The sequence below is a fragment of the Nipponia nippon genome, unplaced genomic scaffold (genome assembly GCF_047370975.1).
Source record: "Nipponia nippon isolate SJK-2023a ecotype South Korea unplaced genomic scaffold, ASM4737097v1 scaffold_25, whole genome shotgun sequence".
In the NCBI taxonomy this organism is placed as follows: Eukaryota; Metazoa; Chordata; class Aves; order Pelecaniformes; family Threskiornithidae; genus Nipponia; species Nipponia nippon.
The window spans coordinates 455,343-470,727 of NW_028262342.1; the positions used below are offsets into that span (position 1 = coordinate 455,343).

The 15,385-nt window shown below is 47.9% G+C and overlaps 1 protein-coding gene across 1 annotated transcript in view; it reads left to right on the forward strand.

The window, feature by feature from the left end:
• The window catches only part of LGR6 (leucine rich repeat containing G protein-coupled receptor 6), a 149,553-nt gene that overhangs the window by 87,705 nt on the left and 46,463 nt on the right, over positions 1–15,385 (forward strand). The window contains exon 5 of the mRNA XM_009463305.2: positions 11,129–11,344. Within this exon, the coding sequence (XP_009461580.2) occupies positions 11,129–11,344 (216 nt within the window). The remainder of the gene's footprint in view (positions 1–11,128; positions 11,345–15,385) is intronic.

The following is a 15,385-nucleotide window of genomic DNA, read 5'->3' on the forward strand; positions in this document are numbered from 1 at the left end:
CCTGGAGAGCAAAAAAATGCCCCTCTCCCCACCCCCCACTTTTATCTGGCAAAAATAGATCACCAAGCTAACACACATCATCAGAGCATGGGTACCAAAGCAGAGCTGAGCATCTCTCCTCCCCCATGGCCCCGTGCACAGGATCCAGCACACACTTGTGTAGCCCTCAGAAAAATGTACCAGAGGAGATTGTCTTGCTCAAAAATACAAGTGCAAGGAGCAGCTTACCCATTAACCAGAAAGGAATTTCTCTGCACTCCAGAGCTGGAGGGATTTTAATTTATAACCATTGTTCTGAGGGCAAGTCAGAAATGCGAAAGGCTTCTGACATGGGTACTGGGTACATCACAGACATGGTTTTTTCCTGTCAGTGGGAGGAACTCAGCTGGTCAGATTAGAGCCTTTTCTGCTTAGGAGTAAAATAGCATGAAATGCAATGTGGTTATCCCACTACAATGACCTCAATAGCTTTTTTTGAGAGGAAGATTTAGAGACCACACACAAGCTGTTGAATATATCATCCTCAAGGAACAGTTCTCTTTAGCAGTGACCCAATAAATCCCTGCCTCCATTTGTCCTTCATCCATTACTCCCTGGCTTTGAGCAATGAGATGTTGTGAACTTTCTATAAGGGAAATGTCCATATGGCTCATGCTTCCGAGTGTCCATGCTGTGAAGGACCCCTGGATTCATCTCCCAGGAAGATGAGACTGTCATGTTGTTTATCAGACTGACAGCTAAAAGTTTAGCGAACTTCAGTCACTCCAACTTATTTTATTGTGTGGCAGAACTGGCAAATAATACAGAAAAATAGGTGTCTGCATAAATTGCTATCTCCTCCCAAGAATGGTGTCAGCAGATATAGAAACTCTGCCCCTGACTGCATCAGAGGCCTTTCCTTTGTACACCGTGTGTAAAAAGCAGCAATTTCATGTCTTTACAGCTTTTGAAATTCTTTCCTGGAATGTGTAGAGAGTAGGCTCTTCAGCCCGCAGTGATCTTGAGTTGCACCATCATGTTCATGATGATCCCCTGAGTCAATTCCTCTCTTGAGACTTCACTTTCTAATTTTCCCATTCACCGAGCTTGTGGTTGGCACCACTTGGAAGGGGGTGATGATGAGTGACACTCTTGGCAGGCCCCAGCACCTCCAGGATTCACCAGTTGTGCTCCCAAGTGAAGAGGTCACAGCATAGGTTGGGTGGCTTGAACTGTATTTTTCTAGCAGCTTGGCAGAGGTTATACCTACATGGCTATGCCCATCACGTTCTGTAGTCACCCCCAAACCTTTCTGTATTGACTGCTAGCAATCCAGCGTGGCAACCAGGAGCTCCGTTTGTGTGAACATTCAAGAGATCATTCACACCAAGCTGAAACTCGTGGTCACTTGTCTGTCTATATCGTTGCTACCTTTCTCTGCCCACACTGCAATGGCTGCAGTACCCACCTTTCAATAAGCAAAGATCCCTCAAAAGAGACTCTACAAACACAGAAACATAATTCCATCTTCATGCCCCCCTCATATGCACTGTCAGTTCCCATCTCAGGCTGTAATACCTTTCAGGAAGAAGCACATGCTATCTTGACTGCCCTCCCAGTGCCTAGAACATTGTAGACACTAAAGAAATAATAATCACATCTCACATCCATGATTCGCACACACACACTCTTGCATATGGGTCGTATAGTAAGTTCCAATGTGTTTTCCATTGACCTTTATTATGGGGACTCATGAACCCTAACTCACTCGCTTATACACATAAGTATCCAGGGCATGCTGCATTTCCCTAGTGACGACTCAATAGAGAAGATGGACAATGGGTCCCAGATGTTACATACAGTAGATACAGCCGCACAGCAGGGAAGATGGGTCCCAGATGTTACATACAGTAGATGTGTCAGTGCAAAAGGAAGATGGGTCCCAGATGTTACATGCATTGAATGTGTAAGCACTCTTGATGAACCACAGAGAAGCTTCAGGTAAACTGGAGATAGGAAGCAAGCAAGAAATGAACAATGTATTTAAACTGGCACCCATCTATGCAGCATTTAGTCCTCTGTGCAAGACACAGCCATGGCCCTTAGTCCGCTCTCATCTTTAACTCTCTGCCTCTTTCACAACCCTGTGGACTTCAAGAAGTTCCTCCTACGGCAAGGTAGATGGGAGCATGGTCAATCTAGTGAGACTCAGGGATGAAAAGTACAGCACTCTCTCATCTGATAAAGTAAGGCATAGGAATCACTAGCTATGATGGTAGGATAAACACCAAGTTAATTTTTAGCCAAGTGATGCTATGTGCATAAACAACATTTTAGGAGCAGCAAGAGCCAGACCTGTGCATGACAGGCCTGATCAGACATGGTATCTTTGGCACTAGGAGCTCAGTGCAGTGATCTGTGAGGTCCCTGCTAGCCCAGGCTGTAGATGGTCCAAGCAATCTGTCTCCTAACAGCCATCTGCAGTGCTAAGTGTTCTTGAAGGGAGGCAGCTCCCTTCACAGCCCCTTGCAGTGCAGGGCAAAGCTACTGTTCCCTTCGTACAGAGGAAGGAGGAGGCAAAGAAAAGCCAAACCACTTGTCTAGGGTCACACTGAGCCCACAGCAAGGCAGTGACACTGGACCTTGGTTTGGCTCCAAGTCCCAGCCAAGCAGGCTATGCCCTGTTTTCACGACTCAGTGTTACACCTCCAAAGCAGCCCCAGCTGCCAGAAAGAGCAGAAGAGCTTTTCAGTGCCCTACAGCTGTAGTATGGCTCAAAAACTACTGTGTCTGGCCCATGGAGGATCCCCTCAGCCAGGGAGGGGCCAGGGGACAGTCCCATAGACCCCTGTGTCAACACTGGGGGGCCCATGACTGCCATGCTGTTTAAAACAGCCTGGTAACTTGTGGAGGGGCCAAGCCTAGAGGGCCTCAGATCCTGGTGAGATGAACAATCCAGGACAACATCTGGCCAGCTATGGGTCACACATGTTCAATGAGAAGTGATGCACTACATGAATGACCATCAAGGCTCAAGGTTCTCAGCAAAGGCCAGTGCTTCTCCCCAGTATAGTCTATGAGCTATAAGGGTAAGGATTATTTAATTTCTAAAACAAAGCTGGCTGCATTGGAAGGTCACGGGGGATCCTATGGGTGCTCACCCAGCACAAGGAGGCACTCAAACACACCAGGGTACAGTCTTGCACCTCAAAAGAGGCAGCTCCCACCCAAGTGTCCATCAAAACAAAACAACCACCAGTCTAGCAATGATTGCCTGAGTCAAACACCACAGATGGGATACCCGGAGCCCTATCTCCACGTCAGCTCCCAAGTGGAGAGTGGATGGAGCAAGGCAGACATTGACCCAGCTGTGACACCCCTGCAGGTCCCCACTGCCAGACAGGGACCTTGTGATGCATCTGGTCCCCGTGCATTCAAGGTGTGAGCTGGCTTTTATGTCCCAGCACATGCTTGGCCCAGGGGATCTCTTGGGGCACCATGTTCTGTTCAGAGCCCCTCTCCCCAGAGCAGTGTGTCCTGTTCCTTCTGTCCCCAAGAGCTGCTCTCCCTTCTCTTTTCTAGCTAGCTTATGTGCTTGACAAACACCGTGTTTCCCAGCAAATATGCAGGACACACACTGCTTGGTGGGCCTTTGAGCCACTCTGCTTAGCCTCTGGCTGCTTTCTGTACCTTCTCCATTTCCCTGTGCCTGGCACCATGGGCAAAGGGGGCAATGCCAGGCACCCAGGGAGAGGGCTGGTCGGGGAGTTGGTGCAGCGGTGGAGTGCAGCTGCCCAACTGCCAGCAGTTTCTATAGCTGCACAGAGATTTTGGCAATCCTTCTTGCACGGTTCTGACCTGAGGGGTTTTGGAGGCGTCTGCAATTGGGGATAACAAAGCCCTCTTGTCTGTACCAAAGGCACTTTGTGTGGAGTCTAGGTATTGCTCTGATTTCATTTCCTGAGCATCCCTCGTGGAGGGCTTCCCAGAGGTACATGTCCCATTAAGTCAGGACTGAAGACTCATTGCAGTCCAAACAGAGCCCTGCAAACTTTTCCACCAGGTCCTGTTCCACAGCGAACAGGGAACATGTTTGCATCTTGAACCTTCATTCGCTGCCTGGGATGGTTTTCACAAGAGTTTCTAGTCTGGAAATGGAGCTAGGGAATTCTTGCAAGTCTTGCTTCAGGGCTGTGAGCTCTTCTGTGGCATGGGCAGAGAGCCCAGGTGTTGGAGCAGGCCTACAAGGCAATGTTTTACTTATTCAATAATGTCATTCATAGAATCACAGAATCATACAATGGTTTGAGTTGGAAGGGACCTTTAAGGGTCATCTAGTACAACCCCCCTGCAATGAGGAGGGACATCTTCAGCTAGATGAGGTTGCTCACAGCCCCATCCAACCTGAGCTTGAATGTTTCCAGGGATGGGGCATCTACCACTTCTCTGGGCAACCTGTTCCAGTGTTTCACCACCCTCATTATAAAGACTTTCTTCCTTACATCTAGTCTGAATCTACGCTTTTAGTTTCAAACCATTACCCCTTGTCCTATCACTACAGACCCTGCTAAGAAGTCTGTCCCCATCTTTCTTATAAGCCCCCTTTAAGTCTTGAAAATCTGCAATAAGGTCTCCCCGCAGCCTTCTCTTCTCCAGGCTGAACAAGCCCCATTCTCTCAGCCTGTCCTCACAGGAGAGGTGTTCCAGCCCTCGGATCATTTTTGCGGCCTCCTCTGGGCCCACTCCAACAGGTCCATTCTCCCACTGTATCTGCAGTACGTTATGACCACCAGGACATGATAGGCAGAGCAGAAATTGAACCCAGTTTCCCACCTTCCAGGTGAGCACTGCAGTCCCCAGCTGCTTTTCTCCTATTCCATTTGGTATCAGTTGATGGAAGAAGCCCTTGCTCCTCACCCGGGTTATTTGGGCAGGCTCAGGGTCCCAGAACCTCCTGCCTCTGTGTGTCTGGGCCCCACTGGGTGCTGTGCCTGGCCAAAAGAGCAGGACACGTGGAGCTGGCTTGCAGGGGAGTGTGGCAGAGGGGGGACAGAGTGCCTTCAAGCAGGGTGTTTTGCAGGGCTCCGGAGCTGTTCTCCCTCTCTGCGCCCTCAGCTCCTTGCACAGCGAGTTCCCCGGGAGCTCACAAGCCAGGTACTGACTCAGTGCATCTGGGAGTTTTGCCTGAGAAAGGAGCTGAGGTGTTGGCCCCAGTCATTAGTAAGTTATCGGAGAAGTGTAGCTGCAGTGACATCATCTCCTTCTTATGTTACTACAAGGAACTTAGATCCTATTATGGGATAGGAGGTAACTCAATCGAGCCTTTCAAGATAAACTCAGACAGGAAGAGAGACATGATTGCCTGAAGGCACCAATTACACATTTGTGGTGAGATCAGCTCTGTTCAGCCGACACACATGCACGCTGGGGCCAGGGAAGACAGCAAGCACCTTGCTCCCTGAGAAAGGGGTGGTCTCAAGGAGGGGAGAGAAACCAGCTCTTCCTCCCACTGCTGCCGGGTCAGTCCTCACTCCTTCGAGGGTCACAGATCTCTCCCCAGACCATCAGTTCTTTATGTCCTATATTCTGCTGTTGCACAGATAATCAAGATGCAGAGGAGCTCCTCTGTTTGGAGAGAGACCAGCCCAGACCACTACCACCCAATGCTGCCTGTGATCTTTGGTGGCAAGATTTCTCCAGCTTTATCAAGGGAAATAATAGCCCAATATATTGCAAAAAATGCTGGGAGGATGGATTGGAGTTTGAGGCCCCAGTGTCCTGTTGTGACTGGGCTGTGGGCAGTGGAGGAACATGACAGAGTCTATCCTGCAGACCAGTTACTGCACATAGTTCGTATAAGGCATCCAGACAGCCTGCTGTCTGGCTGTACTCTGTGCAAGGAAGGAAGAACAGCAGCAAAAGTCGGGATATTTCCTGACAGCATGGCATTGTACTTTTTTATTGGTTTCCAGGCTGCAGCTCCCCCTGTAAATGCTCTACAGCCAGAAGGAACGGGAAAGATATGGGAAAAGTTGCTTCTGCCGGTCATAGCCTGAGATTTGCACCACATCTGTTAGGGAACAGACTGTTTCTGGTTATCCACTGCTGCACACTTCTGCCAGTCATGTTACAGACAGTAGGATGCGTGTGCTGAGAGATGTCTAGGAATCGCACTTGTACATCCTCTGAAATGCTCTGGAAGCAGTTCTTGGAACAAGACAGTTCTTAGAGACTGCTGGGTCTGTGGCATAGGAAACCAAAGACCTGAGATTATAGCTTGACCTGTCAGAATTAATACAAAACTTATGACATGCTCGCTGCACTGGCAACTGCACATAGCCCCGTCGCTGCCTGGACCTCCTGAATAGCTGTACTGATTGCATTGGCTTATCTTCTGCATGCTGGGAAGTAGGAATCTGCTGCTCTTGACCTTTTCTCATTAGAAAAGGCCTTCCCTACCTGCTTCATTCCTTCTAGGAATGTTTTTGATCCTAGCATCATTTCTGGACTGTTCCTGGCAAGAAGGCAGGCAATTCCTCCTCACGCCTTTATCAAATACAGACAACGCTCAAAGCGATGAAGTGGCTTTTCAAAGGCATGCTGGGCTCTTAACCTTGCACCCACATGAAGGCTACCTGACACTGTCCTGCCCAAGGAAAGGCTTCCCTTTCCCATCCCACACGGGTTCCTTTGGCTCCCCAGAGCTGCCACTGGCTACAGCAGCAGCAAAGGCACCAGCTGGTGGGGCACAGACACACTTGCATTTGATGCTGACCTGCTCCTCTCACCATGGCTCAGCACAGACGTGAAGGGCTGCTCAGGGAACAAAGATGACATAGGCAATGCCTCAGACCAAAAGCCAAGGGACTTCCCAGGCAGCTCCCTCTCTCCCCATCCCTGTAGTCCCTAAAACAGAAAATGGAGTAAAATCGGAGGTGATTCCAGGCACTTTTAGGACTTTTGGTTAAGTGTCATGTTGACGTCATATAAACACCCCATAACTATCAGCAGTAGATGCAGGTCTAAAGCCAAAAGCTGAGACTTTCAAGCAGCTGGCGATTTTCATATGCCGTTGTTCTTGAATGCCCCACTTAAAATCAGCTCCTTTTGCCTGCAACGGACAGGACGATGCTCTACAGTGCCTCGCTTGAGCCTGTGAAGTCACTTGGAAATCTTATCCGTGCAGACATCTGGAGACCACTGTGTGTCTCATCCGCTCTCCAGACCTACAGCACTGCTCGACAGCAGGCGTGAGATGAAGTCCCACTTCTAAGCCATCCAGCAGCTCTGTCAAAGAGGCATCTTCCTCTGTAAGCAACAAACGGGTTAATGCTTGCAAAGGAAAACCAACTGAGTGATTTGGTGAAATAAAGATTAAAACATCTCCGTGGAAGGTGAGGAGCCAGCCCCAGCCTGCGCTGTCCCACTTACCCACTAATCAGCCCAATTATCTTAGGTATAAATCATAACACAAAACACTTACGGAGCCAGAGTCACACACTGAAGAAAGGAGAGAACTGTTGGGTTGTTTTTTGTTTAGTATAATTGATATAATTACTAACAACTCTGTGCCAAGAACTTCAGCTTTTCTCCTTCCAGAAGAGAGTGGAGAGCTGTCTGAAAGCCATAGCAATTAGCAATCCCCACATGCACAGCTTTTATTAGAAAAAATGCACCTCTATTCCAGAAAGAGCCAGCAACTCCCTGAGGAGCAATTAAACAACGCTGAGACCTTTTGGTATCAGGACTGCAGCCATCACTTAGTCCATGTTCCCTGTTCCCTTGTTGATGCTGCGAAGGCACATAAAGAAGGATTCCCATCATGCTGCATGTGAAATGCCTTCACCTGGACACTTCCCTGTTCCTAAGTTTAACTTCATTAGCTCCAGATAGGTGCATCTTGCTGTGCCATGGTCCAAGCAGGCTGCTGTTTCTAAGGTTGCTCAGGCCCTTGTCCAGCTCATTGCAACCAGCAGAAAGTCTCCCTTTCATTCCACTGGGGAATCTGGCTGGGGTCTGATTTTCACACTCTGGAGCAGATTAAGGCAACAGTTACGTGGCTGGAGCTCACCAACACTCCCCGAGCATGCTGCTCTCCAGATAGTGTCTCATGGACAGTGGCCACGCTCATTACAACATGCCACGTTGCCACCAGGCAGCCCCTGCGGAGGTGAGGAGACAGAAGACTTGGGGTTTGTTTGAGTCTTGCAGAGGTGGCCTCTCGTTGACGGCAGGGTGTGGAGACATGGAGCAGAGCCTGGCTTGGAGCTGCAGCATGTCCAGAGCTAGTGGCCATCCAGGAGTGTTAACAAACTCCTTAGGTGAATCTCAATTATTGTGCCTGTACTAACCATAGGGATACACAAAGACAAGGAGGTGTCCGAGTACCTCAAAAAAATCCACCAAGGGCCCATGCTACCTCACTGGCACTTCTCTCATACCTATGGACCATGGATGTAAAAAAGTGCCTTTCCTGAACATATGCTAAATAGCCCATGGAGCAAATCCAACATTAATGGTTGCCCCAAGACCTGGGGCACCATCACACTGAAGCCAAACTCCTCTCTGGCTCACATCTGTGGCTTCGCCCAGGAGCTCATGACCAAAGTGGGACACAGAGCTAGACAGCCATGGGGCCACCGCGCTCAAGAACCATCCCTGTCTTGAACAGCTCAGCCTGGTGTACCAGCCCTTGGCTCTGTTTTAGCATCTCCATTTCTGAAAGCTTAATTTGGTTTTGAAAAATGATAACTATTCTCAGTGGATATTTTCATTGTCTGATCTTTAATTAATTAAACTTGAAACAGAGCATTCACTTTAAAACAATTTTCAGTAAACATATAGGGATTTGGACGAAAGAATGTCTCTGAGAAAAGTAAGCAGTACTTTTTTTTAAAAAAAAAAAACAGATTATGATGCCAAAACCTAACAGAATTCTTATGCTGAAGAAGAAATGGAAAAATTAAGCAAAGATTAGCATTTCCCACACAAGTTTTAATTTTGGTCAAAAAGTTCTTGTTTGTCCCAAAACATTTTGATGAACATTTTCAAATAGAGTCTTTAATCTTACCCTGAGCTGCTGCAGGGTTTGCATTTCTCCTCTTTATTCTTTGGACTTGTCTTCTCGGGAAGATGAATGATGCTATGCTCTGATTTTTTTGTAGTCTTGGTGACAGGACGTAAATTGAGGCAGAACTTGCAACGTGCCCACCCTCTTCAAGAGGAAAATACACAGTGTCTTGTGTCAGCCCTCTGAGCAAAGACGCCAGTCCTGTGGCAACTGAGCTGAGCTCTGAGTGCGATGCGCTTTTGCCATCCACAGAGGAATCAATAGAGCTGGCTGAAAAACTCTCAGCTGAACAGCCTTGCACCAGAAAATACTGCTTTGCAGCAATGCAAGTGTATTGCAATATGGAAAACTACATTAATGTGGCAAAATGGGAGTAATGAAATAGTTATTTAATCCAACTTGGGGTATCATTTCAGTTTGAGGTGATGTTGTACCCAGACTTGTACACTGCATTTAAAGGACACTTGTCCAAGGGAGATCTCAGGAAGGGTTGACTGCACTTCTCAACCAGGTACAAATCTCCAGCTTTGTCCACCCAGGTCAGACCAGCCAGTACAGGAAACACTTCTCTCTGTGGCATAGGAAAAGGTCTGTTTCCCAGGCTCATCGGAGAATTTCACCCAGGAAATACCACCCCTACCCCATTGCAGAGCCCACAGATTGCACCTGGGGTCTTCCCTGCTCCTGGGAATTTGTTCTCCTGCAGGCTAGAAGTTTATTGCAGGGTGCTGGGAAGTGGTTTGTGAACTGGGAAATGTTGTCTGTGCTCTTTGAACAAGGGTCTGGTGCCGGAGGGGAACAGTGCCTGGGGGTCTGCTCCAGTGTCCAAATTTCATCAAAAATATAACTTTATGTGGTCAAAAATACTGATTTCTATACCACATTCCTTTATGGAGGATTGTCGATTTGAGGGCTGGGCCATGACAGTTCTGTTAACTTCCTTCTCATGCTTTGATAAGAGACAAAGTGCTTTCTCTTTGCAATTTGAATTCAGAGATCTTTCCTTTAGTTAGTTTGGAAAAATAAAATAAGCTCTGTTGGCTATGAATGGAAACCAGAATTTTCTTTCTCCTTGGTATAATTGGTTCCTGGTGTTTCATCCAAATTTGAAGTGTTTTCCTCTTATATTTTGATTTTAAAATCTACAGATAACACATTGTATTCTGCTCACCACTGTTGAAATGAGGCCTTTAAGAGAGATGATTCCCAAACCTAGCTTTTTAACTTTTTTTTTCATAATAATCTTAATATTTTTTGGCTTCTCATTCCATTTTGGAACAAAAACAGGTCTTAAAAATTAAAGTTTCTCACCAAATTAAATCTCAAATTCAACCGCCTTAAGGTTTCCATGATGATAAAAAAAAAAATAAGAAAGCAATTGGCAAATCAAGGAGAAAGAAAGGCCTGAACATGTGTGATACAGAGAGCGCAGGCTTAATTCCTGTGCCATGACATATGGTCTGACTCGTTCGTGGTGCTTTTGCAGGTAGCTCTGGCTGTTTGGATCAAACGCAGGACCCAAAGCAGGGCTGCCACATATTGCGCATTTCCAGACAAATCCTTTTCTTCTGGAATGGGGCTTTAGCCACACGCTTTGGCTGTCCTGCGCAGCCCGCAGCAGTGGGTCTGAGCAGACTGTGGGGTACCCCAAATAGGGCTGTGCCTCTGCAGATCGGCTCAGGCAGATCCATGGCAAGCCCGGCCCCAGGGGATGCAGCTTTGATGCTCATTTTTAAGGGGGATGCCTGCAAGCCACAGCTGGCCAGTGTCCATCTGGTGGGTCCGTGTGAAAGGACTTAGCCCAACCACGTTGTTTAAGAAGCTGCCATCAGCTGGCAGCACTAAATGGCCATCAAGAAGAGATCATCCTTGGCAGCGGTCAAACATCTCCAAGCACAGGCACGAGCCTTGCACTGAGACCTCCTTATGCTAATCACTATTTACAACCTAATCCAATCTCCCTGGCCATCAATCCATCCCGCCTCGGCATCAAAACTCCCTTTGCATAACACTGTGGTCACGTAAAGCAATGCTAGATCCGTCTCTCACTTATCCCCACCCTGTTTCTTTCCCACTCAGACGCCTGGATGCAAACCTTATCTCTGTGGTGCCCGAGAAGAGCTTTGAGGGGCTGCTCTCTTTGCGTCACCTGTGGCTGGACGATAACGCCCTGACAGAGATCCCTGTCCAAGCTCTGAACCACCTGCCAGCGCTGCAAGCCATGACCCTGGCTCTCAACCAGATCTGGCACATTCCCGATTACGCCTTCCAGAACCTCAGCAGCCTCGTGGTGCTGTAAGCCTTCTCTGCTTGTTACTCCCTCACAGCCACAGCGTCCTCTGGCTGGGACAAGGTGCTGACCATGCCTGGCAAACGGGGTCCTCCTCCCATGGGAAGACCTGGTGGTCGCTCCCCGGGAGCAGCTTTTTGCTGCCAGGGTGGCAGGCAGAGGTTTTGTTCATGAAAGCCAAGGAATCCTTGCTGCTTCATATGAAATGGTAAAATTTCCTCTTGATTTTTTTCGTATTTCCCCACTTTTCACTCAAGAGCTGAAAAGCTCCCCAAATATAATTCAAAAAAATGCTTTGCATTTAAAAAGAAATCAGTATCTGGAAACAAAAAGCAGATTTTTTTTTCCCTGAAGATTCAAGCAACAGAAAGCTGTTCATTTCTATTTCCCCCTCCCATCCCTGTGTTAAAACTACAGGAATTTCTATCAATGTGAAAAAAAAATAAAATTGCAAGAATCTGCAGTCAGGTCAAAACGCATTTTTTTTTCTTGGAAAACATGCCAAGAAAACTTTTTGACCAAATATGATTTTGAACAAAAGGTCTGACCTCAACACCTTGTCCAAGCCTGTGGGCGTTTATTTGCATGACTGTTATATATGCAGATCAACTATTCTTCGCCGTGATCAAAACCCCATGGTGCATGTTGCTGTCCCGTTTGCATTATAAACATTTGGCTGTTTTACTGACAGTGTTCGGAGCAATGTAGAGAACGGTGCTGCTCTCAGAGGGTACCTGGTCCAGGAGGGAAACATTTACTCCATGGGCAGTGAGACACTAAACCACTCTGCAGCCAGTTATCAGAAAGCAAACTGATGTCTTTGGCAGTTACCTCGGGAGGCGCATCCTTTCAATCAGCAGAGGCTTGTATATTATCTAGCTTTCAAAAGGACGTTTACATGTGCAAATCAGGTAGTCATTACTTTTTTGGTGCTCATTAGCAAGTTCAGGTGTGATTGCCAATTACTTTCGAGCTCCTGTATCTACACGAAATGCTACCTTTTAGTTTGGTAATACGTATTGATACCGGGACACTAAGTAACCTCAGCATGTGGTGCCTTAGTGAAAGTTTAGCAATTATTTTGCTTTCAAAATTTAAAGTGTTTACTAAAACCATTTAGCATAGAAAGCACTTGGACAAAGCACAGTCCAGAGTTTTACTAAACATCAACTTCAGCTGTTTAGACAAAGCATAAAGGCTTATTTAGGAGAAATGCTAAAAGTAACTTGAGAAATGTCAAATAAGTAGTTTTCACCCACAATAGTGCTCATTCTACAAGGCATCCCATGACCATCATAATGCAACCACTTCATTCAGTTTTAATAGCTAGCACGGAGGGTGAGCTGACATTTGGGTTTTTATTTCAGTCTCAAAGCATGCTGCTTTCATTCTGGCTTATCCCATGCTTTGGGTGAGAAGCAACTCCTTAATTAAACAGGCAAGCTCAAGAAATAAAAGTCATTGACCATTAGGTCACAAGGGAGAGAATAATGTCCCACCACAGACAATTGGAAGGGAACACATGTGTGATCTTGCCAGGCGCTGTGGGACACGATGCTAAATTTTTGTGGGATCACAAGTGTTTGGCAGAACTGGCCCCATAAATCTCTCCCATGCTTCCATGCATAGCCTTGTCAGCGCGCAGCCAGTGGAAAGTCACCCAGTGTTCTTCCTGCACCCCTACCAGGGATGTGTCCCTGCTTCAGACTCACCCACCAAGCTGAGACACACACACTCCCAAAAGCCAGCCAAGCTAGGCAGTAGAGTTTGTGAGGAAACTTTCCCTACCAGGATGCCGATGATACATATGTGCATTCCTCTGGAAGCGTCTGAATTTTCACGTAGATTGAGAAGAGCTGGCTGCTACCATAAACATCAGGAAACTTCTAGCCTGAGAGGTATTAAAATGAGCACCCGGGGGAGGAGAGCCAAGGGCAGATGTGGAGGAGCACAGAGGAATCTCTCATATACAGCCTGATTAATACTCATGGACATGGCTGACCACGGCGGAGGGCATGACCTTCCCAGGTGCAGAGATGTGCCTTTCCTCCTCCACACACCTTGGGCCTTTGGGAGAGATGTGGGTGATCATCCAGCACTGACACAAAGCACCAACATCAGAATATACAAGGCTCAATCTGGAACAAGTTAAGGGGTTCAGTCTCTGCTAATAAATTACACCTCTGTTGAGGAATTCCCTGATCTTATTCCCATCTATTGCTGCTACAGGTTTCTAACTAGGGCTGCAGGGTGTTCAGTAAGCAGAGCCTCATGTAAATCACTCATCATGAAATCTATGAGTCTCAGTAATTGGCACCATCCTTTCCCCAGCTTTGATAACAAGGGCTTCGTTTGCTGTGATGTTGGCACTGTGCTGCTGATGGCAGAAGGGAGATGGCTTGTTTGATCAGGCTGGCTCATGGGAGTAGGATACTGAAGGTCTTACCTCCAAGTCTGATCCCTTCAGGACAGAATGTGTCTTAGCGCTTACAAGCAGAAATAGTCCTGAGTATTTTTCAGCTAATGATTTGTGTGAAGCAAAGGGTTTTTTACAAAAAAGCATCTTCTTTCTTGGGCATAAAAGATTTTTCATTTAGAAGCAAGTATCTGAAACCCCCATGCTGCTGTGCTGACAGGCTGATAAAGTGCATGACAGCAGTTTTCGTTAATGTCCCTCATCTCCTCTGTTGGCTGAATTCAGCAGAAAGTCAACTCCCAAACCAGGAATCACAGCACCTCTTTCAGTCACAGTCCCCAGAGGGGTCCACTAGCCCTGCAGTAAAATCTCACATGGACAAATTTGGGAACCGTGGCCAGGAATTCCCCCAATGCCGCAGGCCTGTCCTTGCTGCCTCATCTCTGAAATGGGCTGCAGTTCCCTTCTTTGCTGGTGTCACCAAAGGAGCTGTGAGGGCTCTCAGCAGAGATGCTGGGATGTGGATGGGACACAGAGTCAGGGTGCCCTCTCCTACACTGGCCAGGCAGTAGAGAAGTTTGCTCTGCAGCCCAGGACCTGGCTAGAGAAAGTCTTTGGGTAGTTATACTTTCATCACTCAGCAGGGAATCCCTTAAGTTAGAGCAAACGAGGTCAAAACCCGGATCCTTCTCTGTTTGGGTCCACAGGGAGCTTTAGCTCCTGGAAACCCTGCCGACTCAAACATTCCTGCAATGCTGAACAAACCCGCTGTCAAAAGGACCCAGCATTTGCTGCTTTACATGGAGTGAGCTTGGAGCCAGTGAGTGAACTTGGCCCCATAATGCAAAGAAGATGCTCCACTCCTCCTATCTGGCCCTGACCCTTGTCTGCCTGCACACAAGTCTTTTGAAAACAAGGACTCCGGGAAAGTTGTTTTCATGCCACTACCAGTTAGTTTTGCTTAACATCCCCTGATTCTTGCACTCTGTCTCTACCTCCTCTGTGCCATCTCTGTATTTGTTACTGTCATAGAATCATAGAATCATAGAATCGTTAAGGTTGGAAAAGACCTTTAGGATCATCGAGTCCAACCGTTAACCTATCACTGCTAAGTCCACCACTAAACCACGTCTACCCTTCTTTTAAATACCTCCAGGAATGGGGACTCAGCCCCTGCCCTGGGCAGCCTGGGCCAGGGCCCGACAGCCCTTTGGGGGAAGAAGTTTTTCCTAATACCCAACCCAAACCTCCCCTGGCGCAGCTTGAGGCCGTTCCCTCTCGTCCCATCGCTTGTTCCTGGGGAGAAGAGACCGACCCCCCCGGCTCCAGCCTCCTTTCAGGCCGTTGCAGAGAGCGATGAGGGCTCCCCTCAGCCTCCTCTTCTCCAGGCTGAGCACCCCCAGCTCCCCCAGCCGCTCCTCCCCAGCCTTGGGCTCCAGCCCCTGCCCCAGCCTCGCTGCCCTGCTCTGGCCGCACTCCAGCCCCTCCATGGCCTTCGTGGGGTGAGGGGCCCAGCGCTGAGCACAGCATTCAAGGGGCGGCCTCACCAGTGCCCAGCACAGGGGCACCATCATCTCCCTGGTCCTGCTGGCCACACTATTCCTGATACAAGCCAGGATGCCACTGGCCC